Genomic DNA, 15,862 nt, shown 5'->3' with positions numbered 1-15,862 from the left:
ATCCAGTAGAAAACAGAAATTAACAGTTATACACAAATGTCAACACGTGCACGTGTGCCCCATATAAGTCTACCAGACTGAAGATACTTATACCACAACCTATATATATATATATATATATATATATATTTAAGACAACGAAAGATGTATGTGAAAGTCCAAGATGCCATGCCATACACAGATTTAGACAAGGAAACCTCGAAGCCATGGAAAACATGCATCAGCCCTCCATAAGAAGAAAGAAAGAAGAATACATTTACGACTTTCAGGAACCATAGTGGCGTCATCTCCCCTGTCAGGCAGTTTTCCAGCAGGAGAGAGCAAACAGGATTCTCCCCTTCCATCCTTGCAGCAGCCACTCCCCATCGTCATCCACCAAGAAATCCTTGTGGTAACACAACTTCACATGCGCCTTCACTTTCTTCACCATCTCCTGATTCAACGGAATTTGCCTCAGCCCAGCCCGCTGATTCCGAACCTTCCACTGCTTATACGTCTCCGGCCTCTCAAACCTCTTCACCCCTTCACACGCAATGGCGTTCAAAACCTCCTTCCCATATATCTCTCGCTCAAACACCATCCTTTCCTCATCTTCACGCCCCGCATTGGCTTCAAACATATCAAACACCGCAGAGAAATAGTATAACGCCTCTCGGAACCGTGAAACAAAATATGGGGAATTGTAGGATCCATTAACGACCCCATGGATGAAAACATGTGGATTGATCTTCTTGATCAACTTCAAAACGGTGTCTCTGGGGTTGCTCGACACCACCGTATCATCAAGTAGGTACCTAAAGAGGTACAAACAGTCGACAACGACCATCTCATCTCTCAAAATCTTGAGGTCTTTGAATTGGATAGTTTCCCATTTCTGCGCTATGCCGTTGTACTCAAAAGGGACGTTTAATCTGTAACAATAATTTGCTAAACGACGCCCCGTTTCCTCCACCCTTGCTGCCGGCTGGAAACCTGGTTGGGGAAAATCTACTCCTGTAATGCGCAGCACAGGCGGCCCACCTGTTAAAAGTATTGAATTAAACCAAGGTTTAAGTGTCTGCGTTTATAATCTACTCGCACTTACTAAAAATACATTTTAAGCTTTCTAATTTAATTTCAAACATACTCTTAATATGGTATATCATAGTAGAAGTTATAAATTCGAACCATATCTCCATCATTCAACTCCCTTGACACGGTTTCTTTCATTCAATTCTGTGTGCATCGTAGTTTGAGCTCATAAGTAAATAAAAGTATTAAAGTGTATTATCTATTCCTGTATCCTTAATTTTGAGATTAATTGCTATTTGTAATCAAACCTGGTCTTTGAGAGAGGCGCTGGATAAGGCTAGGCCATTGGGAACCATACTGGATACCAAAATGGATGATGTGGAGCCTTGTTGCCTTCTTTGCCAGGTCCATAATCGTTTGTGTCACAAAGAAATTCGACATCCTCATGAAAGGGCAAGCTGAAATAAACAACCTGCAAGCTTTCAAGATATGAACAGAAGAAATCTTTTTAGCAGCATATAACTCACTTCCAGAACCAACCAAGCGTGCTGCAAGGGCGTTGGCAAAGCAATGAGCCAGTCTCTGGGATCCGTCACCAAAAGGAGAAGAGTGCTGCCTAATCTGCGACAGTAGTTCTTTTGCACTCTTGATATCGTTTCCTCCCACTGCTTCTGCGCAGTGCACGAGGAGAGCCCTCATGTCAACTAAATCCCCTTTATTATTAACCCGTTTTCTCTTGTGTTTTTCACTCTGCTGAAACATCCTTCCTCGCCCATCTTCACTGTTAAAGAGTAATATTTTATCAAACACCTCCGATGGCTGAGGTGCCGGAGGAGAGGGTTTCTGCTGAGAGAGATCAGAAACCAAGATGGATTCAATAGCGTTGTTATCATTTGCAATATTGCCATTACAACCATAATAATTGTTGATGAGTGGGGTATCTACATTTTGATTGATTAAGGACGGATATTTCTCACCAAGTACATCGTAAAAAGACTTTTCAGCAGCTTCAAGTGTTGCAGCAGGGAACATGAAGGAGGCTGCATTCTCCAACCCTTCATCCATAAGAATCTGCCTTATGTTGCTCAGAACAGCATCTGGGGTGGTGTCGCTTTCTCCCTTTGAGCTCATGTTTGAAGGTGAACAATTTTGAATATATAGGTATGTTTAAAATTTCCTGCAGATTAAGATGTAAGATGGCAATGTTAATTCCATATAACATGCATATACAATAATAACATCATTAAAAAGATGTTTTTAACAAAGTTGTCACTCTGATATATAATTAATTCCTCAGAGTATGAATTGAAGTAAAGAAACAAAGAGAATGCCTTGCGTACTGAAGAGAAAGCTGAGGATATGGGCAGTGCGCTGGGGGTAGGAGGAGAAAGCATTTCTTTCTTTAATAAGAAAGAATCCGCCTCCAAAATTGACTGCCGGAGAGAATGTCGTTTTCATCAGCTGTACAGAACAGTACGTATACTGATTGCAGAAAGGTTTAAGTCAGATCCATGATCCATCAACATCAGGATGATGACAGGATGAAACTTAAAACTAAAACAAAAAGTTAAACGAGCTTCTTGATTTCGCATGAAAGTCAGTTTAGAATTTTTTGAGTACACACGTGGAATCCTGAAACTGATCACAAAGATCGTTTTACATGAAAAATATAACACAATAATTGAATCTAAATCTTCTAGTGTAAGTTATTGAGTTAGGTCATTTTACAAACGGGCTTGTTTGTTAAACATCATGTCTTTCTTTTTTTTCTTTTTTTTTTTCACAATAAAAACATTAACGAATAACCAAAATCACAAATCACTCTTCAAAACACAAAATACTTCTTAAATCACAAAAATAATTCGGAAAAACTTCATTTAAGACTCCTGAACTACCACACATTTTGAGAAGACCCCCCCTTAAATTTCAAAAACTCACAATTTCACCCCTTAAACTTTTAATTTGATGCAATGTATCTCCTCTGTCAAATTTAAAACGTTAAAAATGATAAAAATGACCTTTATACTCCTTATTTTTTTATAAAAGTCCAAATTTACCCTTAAGTTTCAAATGAAAATTAAAAGGAAAACAAAAATCGAAGGATAATTTAGTCTATTTTAGTAATTTCTGTTAGGGGTTAACGGTTGAATTTGACGGAGTAGGGTTAATTGAACCAAATTAAAGTTCAAGGGTTAAATTGAGAGTTTTTAAAATTTAAGGGGTCTTCTCAAAACGTATAGTAATTCAAGGGTTTAAAGTGAAATTTCTCCAAAAAAATTCCATGTTTGAACACTTTTTCCCAAAAGACATTAACAAACAAAAGATATTGCAATTAATATCACCGTACTTTTTGTTTTTTGTTTGAAAAAATGTTTTGACGTGATGTAAATATGAAAATAATTTTGTGTTTTCGACTGTTTGCTAATATCACCAAACAAAGCCTAGTATCTCAATAGTGGTATCAATGTCAATGGTTGGACAAAGTAAGTATTGGGCGTAACACATATATGATGAACTCCACATAAATCTTGACTGTTACCAATGGAAGAGTGAACTAAAGAAACAATTATGACTTGCATGGATATATTCTGAGAATTGAGCTCTTGGTAATAATTAAGGCGTGATATATACTTGCTAAAAAGACTTTTGTTTAGAGGCGAGTATAATCAATGTGGTAATGGATTCACACATTAAGAAAAAATATTAAATATATATTTGTGAATAAAAAAGATTTAAGTATCATGTTAGAAAGATATTACCGGTGTGAATGGTTAATTTAATACCATGGATCCAAACCGATTAACCTAAAATTTTGAATTTAGGTTTGATACAATCCAATATCACATCTATAGATTTTTTTAATGAGAAATGTATGGTTTCATTCTCCTACACATCTTTTGTTAATTTCTTTTTTTATTGAGTTATGTTATACATCATTCTTTCAACCATCTCTTCTGCAAATTCATAATTCGATTTATGATTCATATATATATATATATATATATATGGGATCTACAAATCTAATAATGAATTCGCCCATTGACCAGAGTTGGGATATGAAAAATTATTTTTATCAATCTTTTTTTTTTTTTTTTTTATTACCATTTTATATTCTCTGTATATATTAAGGCTTTATTCTATTAATTTCCTTGTAGGTTTATTATCTTCTTCATTTAGTCTAGGTTTTCTTCCTTACCGATCTTTAGCCTAGCCTTTTACAAATAAAAAGTATTGTAATACAGTTTAATACGCATAAATATATTCTTTTTTTTTTTTTTTGGATGAAAGAGTAATTTCATTAAAAACCAAACACAACCAAACAAAACAGCACCCAGTTTACAGGCCTTCTCAAAAGGCTAAAATCCCAACATAACAATTACAACCTACAGAGAGAAACAAGCACAGAAAGCTACAGCAGCAAATCTGCAAGGCAGATTCCACAAAGAACAATAAATATATATATTCGAGATTGATGTACGTAGCCCTAATGGTTTTATTACTTTCTTACTTTCACATCTTTCATATATCTCACTATATATTTTATATATAATTCTACATGTCCCCCTGCCAAATACATTGACATTTCGTTTTACTCATCATGTGGGATGGATGCACACATTAGGAATAAGATTTGATTTGCCACATCCAGAAACATGAATCCAAAAATGTCCATGTCAAGCTAGAAGGTTTTTCTTTTACCTACGTACGTAATATTTGACCCCATGCGGCTTGTCCATTCATGTGTCCATACACAGAGTTTACATGTATATATATATATATATATAAATGCAGATACCCTAGCAAGTGTAATGTTTTTTCTCAACCAAAATCAAGTCAGCAGCTGGTGTTGAAAAGGTCGTCGTTGGTGTAAGTTGTCTTGTACTACAATCACATCGAAGAAATTAATCAGATGTTTAATTGACTATCCCCTCAATCATCATCAGCGCGCAGCCCACAGCTGAACTATATGTTATGTATGGAATGAGCTAGCATGCCAGCCATTTGAGTCTTGGGCGAGCTTTTCGTTTCTCGTACTTGAAACGGAATACTTTCACCTTCTTGCCTAATGAGAACAACAAAATTCTGAAGGCATCTCGGGGGGGCGGCGTGCGTGGAAAATTGAATCTATAAATACCAAACTTTTTAACACTTTTTTATAACCAAAAAAAATAATAATAATTTAAAGTTATATGAAAATTGAAAGAAAATCCTCTCTGGAATATTATTATTGCAATTGATAAAATGGAATAATCACAATACATTGGACAACCAAGCCATCCTTAATGAATTGAGTAATGGAAATTACATTTTTATCCTATACACTACAAGCATCTCGCTCATTACATTGTCACCGCTAATGATGATCAATAGCGGCAACTTGTTTAGGTCACCGCTAATAATCATTCAATGTTGTCGCCGTTAATATTATTTTTCGTTGACACCAAAATTGTTTGAGCTGAACCATAAGTTATCTCTATTGGTCTGTCATTAGCAGGGCACTGGTACGTGTTCCCGCTTATGACAGACATTAGTGGCGACCACTATGTCGCCGCCAATGATATTATGTGTGACAATCTCAATCAACTATTAGATCAATCTAGCTTATTAAGATTGATTGTCATATTAACTTTGCGGAATAATTGTAAAATAAAATATGATATATGGCTTTACTCAAATTGAGTTTACAAAAATAACCTTTGTTTAAAAATGTTGCAATTTCGCTTGAGCGGTCATCATGGGAAATTGCGAATGCAGCGCGAAGTCTCTGTTCTACAGTATAGTGTTGTTTGAGCAAGATGTCTACCTCTAGTAGAACTGTATGTCCACGTACGTACACTTTATAAACTCTCCTCTTTGCTCAAGGTTCTCCACAATGACACGTGTAATCTGGATTGCATCACATCCTCTTTAGCCTTACATTGGATTATGGTTTTAAGAAAGTGCTTTTTTTTTTCGTAAGGTCCACATTTGAAAAGTATTTTGGCCATGTTTGTTAAGGTTTTTGTTTTGCCTTTTATTTTATATTCTCAAAATTAATATATTAACAAATAACACAAAACACTTTTTATAAATTTATATTTTTCTTTTGTTGTAGAAATATTTTGACAAAACATATATATGCTTAACTTGTGCATAGATAACTCGTAAAAAAATATAAAAAATAGAGTGGCTGTGTGGCCATCCTAAGTGGAGACGGAGGGAGGAGGAGGTCACCGATTGACTTTTTTTCTCTTCTTAATTTTTTCAAGTTTATTTATTTATTTTATAAGTAGGTTTTTTGTTTGGGCTTCTCGAAGTAATTAAGCATGTCTATTATATAGAAAGTATTTTCTCAAATGTGGACCCCACTAGAAAATCCGTCTGAAATTAGTTGTTAAAACTTTTGCTCTTTTCCTTTCGTTTCTCTTCTTAAAATAATTTTTTTTTTGTTTTTTGAAAGAAATTCATTTTGATATGATTCATGAATAATCAAGAGTATAAAAACGCTTATAATCAGAGAGCATAAAGTTCTGAAATTCCTAGCCGAAACTAAAAGATTACATGTCATAAAGGTCAAAATATACAAATCTTACATTAAAATCCTATGAAGTCTATATCGGCTATATACTCATGCCCAATCTTTAGCTTATAGAACAAATCTACCTGATGCAGATTCAATCTGGGACATAGGTAGCCATTCTCCAAGCATGAACGAAAGCACCACGCCAAAACTAGTTCTTCTTGACTTGAAAGGCCAAAAAATTATTCACGTCCTAGGCCCAACCGCTAAGATAACAAGACAAGCAAAAAAATACAAGGAAAAAACAAAAACAACAAAACCCATAACACAGCAACAACCATCAGAGCAAAGAGAGGAAAAGGTTGCCAGTGGCGCAACGGCGATGGAGATGCGGTGGAGATCGGCAACACGGTGGAGATGGCAAGGCAAAGTCATGATGGACGCTATGCTTAGGGGCACCAAGAGAGAAAAAAAGCTCTAAGCGAAAACGGAACATAAAGGAAAACCGCATAGAAAACACTATTAAAAATATTAACAAACAATTCAAATAGAAAACACTATTAAAAACACAAAAAATAAATTTTATATCTACATCACATCATAACACTTTTTTTCGAACCAAACACAAAAGGCACATTTAAAATGCATTAACAAATATAAAATCAATCTTTCACACACACGCGCGCGCGCGCACACACATATATATATATATATATATATATATATATATATATATATATATATATATAACTCTTCCCAAAACACAACACATCTACTTATGTTTTTGAATTATTAATAATTTTGAAAAAAAATAAAAAAGTATTTTCAAGATCGTTAAGAAAAGGCCTAATTAAATTTTTTTTTACTGAGGGTAATTAACCAAATTCATTTAGGGAGACATCATAACACTTTTTCAAATCAAACACAAAAAGCACATTTAAAATGCATTAACAAATATAAAGTCAATTTTTTACATTTATGTCAAATCATAATACTATATATATATAACTCTTCCCAAAACACATCTACTTGTGTTTTTGAATTATTAATAATTTCGAAAGAAAAAAAAAAAAGTATTTTCAAAATCGTTAAGAAAAGGCATAATTAAATATTTTTTGACGGAGGCTAATTAGCCAAATTCATTTAGGGAGACATTGTGGGCGGCTGCCCCGGTAAATGGTAAGATGTTTTTCAACCACGTGGATTAGGCATCCACTTTCATTTTTTCTTCACCCTGCTCCAAACGTCAAGAGTCCAGAATTCAACGTTTTCACATGATCACTAATGTAATATTAAGTTAATTAATTAATTAAAGACACCACCCAACGAACACGGAAACGTGTGAAAAATAATGCAATGGAATGACCAAACAAACAAAAAAACATAGAATTCCAACGTTTGACTTTCTTCAAAACAATTGAAAAACTTCAGCCTCATAACAAAAAGTACAAAGAAACGGTCGATCAATGTGATCTGATCATTACTAATATCCTAATAGCGACAGCAAGACAGTAAGAAGTGTTACTGTAATTAACAGCTAACTGTAAATTCATTTTGGTTTAAACTTTTTTTTTTTTTTTTTTTTTTGGGGAAATTTAACTGAAGACTCCCGAACTTCTATTTGTTTTGAAATACTCCTCCTAAACTTTGAAATCTCTCAATTTAGTTCCTTAAACTTTTAATTGCTCTCAATTTGAACCCTTCCGTCAGATTTAAAACGTTAAAAGTAAGACAATAATATTTATACCCTTGACTTTTTTAAAAAAATTTTACATTTACCTTTACTTCCAAATTAAAAAAATAAATAATATAAAAAATATTAAAACAAAAAAAATTTTGGCTGAGACCCACGCGGGTCTGGCCTGTGACCAGGTCACTGGCCAGAGACCCAGCGCGGGCCTCAGCGCGCCAGAGACCCGCATGGGTCTCCAGCAGACCCATCGTGGGTCTAGCTGACCCACGGTGGGTCTCCTCACGGCAGAACCGTGTGGTCTTTTTCTTTTTTTGGCTGAAAAGAAAATTAAGGGTATTTTAATCTTTTTAGGGTTTGCCGTTAAAAGTTAACAGTAAAATCTGACGGAGTGGTCCAAATTGAGAGCAATTGAAAGTTCAGGAGACTAAATTGAGAGATTTTAAAGTTTATGAGGTATTTCAAAACAAGTGAAAGTTCGGGGGCCTTCAGTGAAGTTTTTTTTTTTTTTTTTTTTTTTTTAATTAGATAATGCTTAACATATGAAATATTTAATTAAAATAAGAGTTGAATTGATAGAGATAAAGTTCGAACTCGGAACTTTTGAGTCTAATACTAAGTTAAGCTTTTAAGATAACGGGTGATTTAACATTTATAATCAATACAACCAAAATTCTATCACCGTTTTGGAGTAATGATATAAAAAGGACTACAGTCCTCTTTACGTCCTTCCAAATATGATGTGGCATTTAAAATCACGAATATATCAAAATTTAATAATAATCATCTCAAATTTAATAGTGATTTTAAAAAACATGTCATATTTGAAAGAATTCTAGGAAGACTCTAATTCTCCTTATATCATTACATATCAGTTATATTATTGGTTTGAAGTGACCGAACCACAGTTTGAATGTAGTCAAACAAGTTATACTTTATTTCTTTTCATTATGTATTGTCCTGATTTGAAAAATTCATTTAAGTTAAATGGCCCAAATAAAAAGTACTAGACAAGATTTCAACTCCTCAATCCCATGCCGAGACAGCAAAATCCTTCAACCATTATTTAATTAATACAACAACCACAAATGATCTCGAAAGAAAAAAGCTCCAAATATAGAATTGCGACCGGATGTGTCATTCACCGATTATTCGGTGCGGCTTTTAGCTTTTTCGAAAGAGTACGGATAGAAATTACATTTTTATCTCAAAATTATCAAAGTTGATGGAGAGATTAGCTAGAAATATCCTAATAGTATTGTAAAATAATTATAAAATGAAAATACGATTTTTAGCTTTACTCTTTTGAAAAAAGGGAAATAACTAGCAACGACAGTCAATTAGTGAAGACTGGTCGCTTGGTAGGTATTAACTACTGATCCTTTTCTACAAAACAAATACGGTCGTTCAATACTATAGATCGTAACATTAGGTAAAATTTATAATTGAAAATTGGTTTGCAAGAGAATAATACCCGAGAGCTTATATGCACATGTGAGATACTTAGGATCGTAATATACCACTACGCTTCACAGTCAACATCCATGATAGCCCACGATATTGGCACTAACTCAATAATAGCCCTAGACCATGCACATAGCAAGAAATCTATTTGCAAACCCAAAAGCGTGCCCCATGGTGAATAAAGGGGGTAGAAACTTCCAACTCTCATTTGAAGTAACCATGAGTGAGATTGGCGTTGTTTGGTATACGAAAGTAAAAAAGTGGTATTGAAAAGTAAAAATGTTTTACCTTGTAATGATTTTTTTTATTTGAATAGTATTAAAAGATAAATAATATAATATAAAAAGTGAAAATATTTTAACGTTGATTTTTTTAAAAAATGAAGAGAATAGTATTTAGGGGTGGAAGGGTACCATGCACGCAAAAATATGAAACGAAATTCTGAAATTTTTCTATCTTTTAGTACATCTGATAAAACAAACACACAAGTTCCTGCTCATCGAAAAATGTACAAAGAAGAAGGGCAAAGCCCTCCTTACCATCTAAGAAACAAACAGATTTTACTACAAAAGTCCCAACGAGCAAGTCAGTAGACAGGCTTAGGGATAGGGTCATTACACAGCGTCTTCAACAGGATTTGCAGTTTATTCCAAATCTTTATCCTATCCATAATTCTACCACCATCTACGTTTACATGATCAACAAGTCTTCAACCATCATCCACATGGAAGAGTCAAGATAATGTAACAAACATCTGATGACGAGTGAGTGATTATAATCAAGAAAAGGCCTCCTTGCGTTGCTTTCTGGCAGCCTCGCTCTGAGGCCTATTTTCTTTCAGCATCGCTTTCTGTTTTTGTGGTTTTTTGGCTTTTTGTCTATTTTTCCTTGTATTTCTTTTCCTGTTTTTCCATGTTCGTTCCGTGCTTGTTTTTTCTATTTTCTTGTAGTTTTTTGTTCCTTTTTTGTTGCTTGTAATAAGGTCATGTCCTCTCTCTTGATCTACCCGCTTGATGATCTATGGAGTATTTGCTTTTGGTCTAGACCCTTGGGTTGTGGAAGTGGACCTATCGGGTCAAGGATGATGAGTTTTGGCATAAGGGTTTTCTGCTCTCAAGGCCGAGAAATAAGAGTTACCTATGCATGAGATTGAATTTGTCTGGAACAGATCTATTGTTAAAACTGAAGACTAGTCATGGGTTAGCGGATGTTGATGTCATTGATAAGTCTTGAATGTTAGATTTATAATGTATGTATCTTTGATGTCTGTAACCTCGTAACTTCGGCTATGATTTGCCTCAGAACTTTTTGCTATGTTTGTAAAAGCTTTTGCTTGCGATCTTTTCATCAATGAATGAGTAAAAAAAATTATTTGTCTTAACTATATTATAATCCATGTATTCTTCTTGTTATTTTCTTTTTCTTTATACTATTCATTTTAAATCATATATACTTATAGGAACAAAGATTTAATTTTATTTTTTTATTTTTTTAAAGAGGTAAGATATATTTGTATACGTCTTTTTAACTTATAATGAAAAATGATGTGTTTAAATTTTAAAATTAAATTATAATGAAGAATCACGTGCGTAGCGCAGGTTATAAGCTAGTTATATTAACAAAAACATGAGTGTTGTAAGTTTCGTGAGGGAGTGAGCAGTGGGGTAAGCAACCTTTTACCACTCAATTCGAAGGTGACTGCATATAAACCGCTTGAAGTAAAAACCTGTTACAGATGATTTTGATATAAACTTTGGGTAAAATTTATAATTAAAAATCGGTTTGCAAGATAATAATTCCCAAGAGCTTATATGCACATGTGAGACTCTGCAGTTGACATCTATGGTAGCCCACTATATTGGCACTAACTCAATAATGATCATTTTTCTTTTAATGGCTCTACTTATCTATTAGTATTCAATGACTTAATATTATGTTCACATATATAAATGATACAAACACTAAGTATAACTCATAATTAAAAGTTGGCTTTTAAAGAGAGGGTGACGAACAACATATTTAGAGTGAGATAGACTTAGTAGTTGTGTTAGAATAAGATTTCAATAATTAATAAGGATTCGTTTGAATGTTTTTAAATTAGTTTTATCATTCTAAATTTTGTCCAAGTTTTATCATTATTACTAAGATTATCATTAGATGTCATTTATCTTATCTCATTGTAGTAAAAGTCTATTTAAAGACTAGTGAGTTTTAATAAAGGCATCCATAGCATTATTTTCCCAAACTCATATTTAAAGGAGGCCATGTTCCCTAAGAATTTTAAAGTACGCAACGAAATGATGAACAAACCAGAAGAGAAGAGCAATATCACGAAATTCTGAAATTTTTCCATCTTTTAGTACATCTGATAAAACAAACACACAAGTTCCTGCTCATTGAAAAATGTACAAAGAAGAAGGGCAGAACCCTCCTTACCATCTAAGAAACAAACAGATTTTACTACAAAAGTCCCAACAAGCAAGTCAGTAGACAGGCTTTGCAGTTTATTCCAAGTCTTTATCCTATTCATAATTCTACCACCATCTACATTTACATGATCAACAAGTCTTCAACCATCATCAACATGGAAGAGTCAAGATAATGTAACAAACATCTGATGACTAGTGAGTCAATACAATCAAGAAAATTCCCTATGCTTCTTCCCAAAAAAGGCCGCTTTACCATTCGCAATCTGGAGCATGATACCCACAGAATTGAGATCCCTAAGCAGAATCATCACATTATAAAAACACAATTAGAAAATTCAAGAAGATAAGCATACATAGACACGTTTAAAAGAGAGAAAAACATTGAAAATTGAGTACCTATGGTATCCTTCCCGGCTACGCCCTCAATTATGAGTTTTCACAAACATCCTGCACAAGGATCCTAATTCGGCACCCAACAAGAGGAAGCATAGACAATACGGCCCTTCCATCCCTGAAGCATCCAGTGGTTGTCTTCATCAAGTACAAAATCCTTGTGGTACCATTCCTTCATCTTAGACCTGAACATGGTCATCAGCTCTTGATCCAATGGGAGCAGCCTGAAACCAGCCCTTATAGTCCGGAGCTGCCATTGCTTGCAAGTCTCAGGCCTCTCAACCCTCTCTAAGCCCTCACATGCTAAAACATTCATAGCCTCCCTCCCAAGGAACTCTCTCTCAAACAACAACCTCTGTTGGTTCTCACGGGGCAAAGTAACATCAAATATATCATACAATGCAGAGAAGTGGTAGAGTGCTTCTCGGAACCGTGTGACAAAGAAGGGGGCATTGTATGCTCCATTAACAATAGTATGGACAAAAATATTGGGATTCATCCTCCTGATTAAATTCAAAACCGCATTTCGGGGACTGGTTTCTTCAACTGTCTCATCATGTAGGTTCTTAAACCGGTACATACAGTTCACAGCAATCATCTCATTCCTATCAATCTTGAGCTCCTCAATTTGGATAGTCTCCCAGTTCTGTGATGCTAGAGCATGGTACTCAAATGGAACATTAAATCGTTCACAATACTTAGCCAAACGATGACCAGTCTCCTCAATATGCTCTGTAGGACGGAACCCAGGTTGGGGAAACTCGATCCCTGTAATACGTAGCTTGGGAGGTCCTCCATCTCTTTTTGAGAGCTTATGGATCAGAAGTGGCCAATGGAAACCGTATCCGATACCAAAGTCTATAATATGAAGACTTGTTACTTTCTCTGCTACTTTAAGAATCATTTTGGTAGCAAAGAATAGCGACATCCTCTTAAAAGGGGAGGATGAAAGATTAACTTTGTAAGATTTCAGTATTTCAGTAACTGAGATCCCATGGGAAAGGAAGGACCCGTAAAACATTTTAGTTCCGGTTCCAGTGCCAGCCAAGCGTGCCTCGAGGCCATTGGCAAAGAAATGGGCCAACCTCTGAGATCCATCACCATAAGGGGAAGAGTGCTGCCTAATCTGCTTCAGTAACTCATTTGCAGTTCTATTCTCACCTGCCGAGACAGCTTGTGCACATAGAATCAAAAGAGTCCTTAAATCAACCGTTTCCTTCTTTTTCCCCTGTTTCTTAGAACGACTCTTCCCACCATTAGCTCCTTGCGGCTGCCCACTTGGCTGTGAGGCCTTGCTTGCTTCATTGTTATTGTTACCGCATAGCATAGAAAGTGATTCAGTGGAAAGCAACACCTTATCAAACAGTTCTGTTAATTCAGTCTCTTCCACATAAACCGCAGACTGCTTATTACTCCTCCCTTCTTCTACATCTTCATCTTCCCTCTCATGATTCTTCCTTCCCCTCAACCCATCTGGAAAATTCTCTCTCTCACCCTTCTCTCCCATGAGTTCCACCTTTTGATCCTCTCCCTTCAACTCGGGTGACACCGTGCTAGTCCCCAAATCAACAACCAACTGATTACCCCTGGGAAGGAACTTACTAGCTTCCTCTAACCCTCTCCTAAATTGCAACACAGATTCACTATCACTAAAAATGTTCTGAGCCAAAAGCTCCATGTCATCACCGACGTTAGTCACACTGTTCGACTGATTGGCTAAAAACTGTGATCCATTGGCGGGCTGCAAATTGGGCTGGAAAACATAGTCACCAGGAACAACAACTTGGGAAAAAGACGACTTGTACTCCCCAACATCACTGACCCACTGAGGATCAATGCTATTGCTAGCGCTAGAACTACTATTAGTACCATAATCACCACCACTGCTTGCAGAAAAAACATCACCAGGGCTCCCCAAGTTGAGATTCGTATAAGTTGGTTCTTCTTGGTGTAGATTGGGGGAAGGAGGGTATTTCTGACCGAGAGCATCATAGAACGATTTCTCGGTGACTTGGAGACCCAAAGGGTCGTAAAACAGGCAGGGCTTATCCTCTATGTTATCTTCCGTAAGTATCTGGCCTATGTACTTGAGAACCGTTTCCGAGAACTCACTGTCGTCCGAGGACGAGTATAACTCTGGACTCGTACCCACAGACGGTGTGCTCATGCTATCGCCAGCGGACGGAGCATATGGCTCTGCTGCTGGGTCCACAGTTATCGGCGGCGCGAAATCAGTGTGACCCAGGTCAGGTGAAAGCAGAGAATTTTCAAGGAAGCTAAAATCAGGGGAGGGTAAATTGAATGTGTACTCGTTTAAAAGATCTGGGTATTGATTGGAATTGGGTGAAAAGGCAGGGTCATCATCAACCAAGACATTGTTTATGAAATCAGGCAACCCAGAAAACGTAGGATCCATGGCTATTTATAGTATCAAACCAAGAAATCGAATACCAGACCAAATAAACATGAAACTACCCAAACCAGATCAAAGACCAGTATATATCTATAACATAGATGTGAACAAGCAAATGATAAAAGGAAAAGGAAAAGAAAAAGTTTATAGTTGAAGCACCTCAGATATCCGTCGAATTCTCAGCGAGAAACAAGCACGTTTACCTGAGAAATAACAAATAATTATCAGCTGTGAAACCGAAAGTGATGAGAGAACTGAAAGGGGCACTCAGCTCTGTCGGAGGCAATTCTCACCTTCCGTATGCGCACGGCTTGCCTTTTATAAACAATTCCCAGGAGTAGTTTTCAATACTTTATCCTACGTTGTTGAAACTCTCAATTATTATGTTTAAATTAAATTAATAGATAAAATAATAAGAAATAAAATATTAAGAAGAAATAATGACCATATGGTCCATATACATTGATCCGAATGACTTCAGCTGACATTCAGGAAGTTTCGAAGAACGGTGGGGGTGAAGACTGAAGACTGAAGAGGGAGTGAAGACTCCGGAGAACAATGGTGATCTGCCTTCTCACGTGGCTGCGTGATTCGATTCCCTCCCTTATTGGTCTGTCTTCTAGTACCGTACAATCTCAAATGTTTTGACTCCTAAAGGCCTCACTCAACTACCCGTCTACCCCCTTTCTGAATCATTCCGTGCGGCTCAAGAACAATATATATATATATATATATATAACCACCGTTAAAGCCTCTCACCCACCTTTTAAAAATTTATTAATCAAGACTTATGGAACATTTGGAATGGGGTATTTGATCCATTCTAGTATATCATTGAGTGATTTGTAATTGATTAGAAGCCTAGGGGTCCCCTTTTCGACTTCAAAATTTTTCATAACATAAAAGGTAGCATAGGACTAAGGAAATTTACTTTTACGAATAATACCTTTGGCAAGTAAATC

The 15,862-nt window shown here is 35.8% G+C and overlaps 2 protein-coding genes across 2 annotated transcripts; both read right to left on the bottom strand.

The window, feature by feature from the left end:
- Positions 1-295: 295 nt before the first annotated feature.
- LOC132163072 (scarecrow-like protein 14) lies at positions 296-2,142 on the bottom strand. The gene is made up of 2 exons (XM_059573270.1): positions 1,320-2,142; positions 296-1,020 (listed from the first exon to the last, which is right to left on the bottom strand). Exons 1-2 carry the CDS (start codon positions 2,140-2,142, stop codon positions 296-298), a joined length of 1,548 nt encoding a protein of 515 aa, XP_059429253.1.
- Positions 2,143-11,991: 9,849 nt separating this feature from the next.
- Positions 11,992-15,050, bottom strand: LOC132164467 (scarecrow-like protein 34). Its single transcript, XM_059574983.1, has 2 exons — positions 12,491-15,050; positions 11,992-12,388 (listed from the first exon to the last, which is right to left on the bottom strand). The coding sequence occupies exon 1, from the start codon at positions 14,901-14,903 to the stop codon at positions 12,555-12,557; it is 2,349 nt and encodes a 782-aa protein (XP_059430966.1). The 5' UTR covers positions 14,904-15,050; the 3' UTR covers positions 11,992-12,388; positions 12,491-12,554.
- Between the last annotated feature and the right edge of the window lie 812 nt (positions 15,051-15,862).

Source organism: Corylus avellana, chromosome ca10, assembly GCF_901000735.1.
Source record: "Corylus avellana chromosome ca10, CavTom2PMs-1.0".
NCBI lineage: Eukaryota > Viridiplantae > Streptophyta > Magnoliopsida > Fagales > Betulaceae > Corylus > Corylus avellana.
This window is presented reverse-complemented; position numbering and strand designations above follow the sequence as displayed.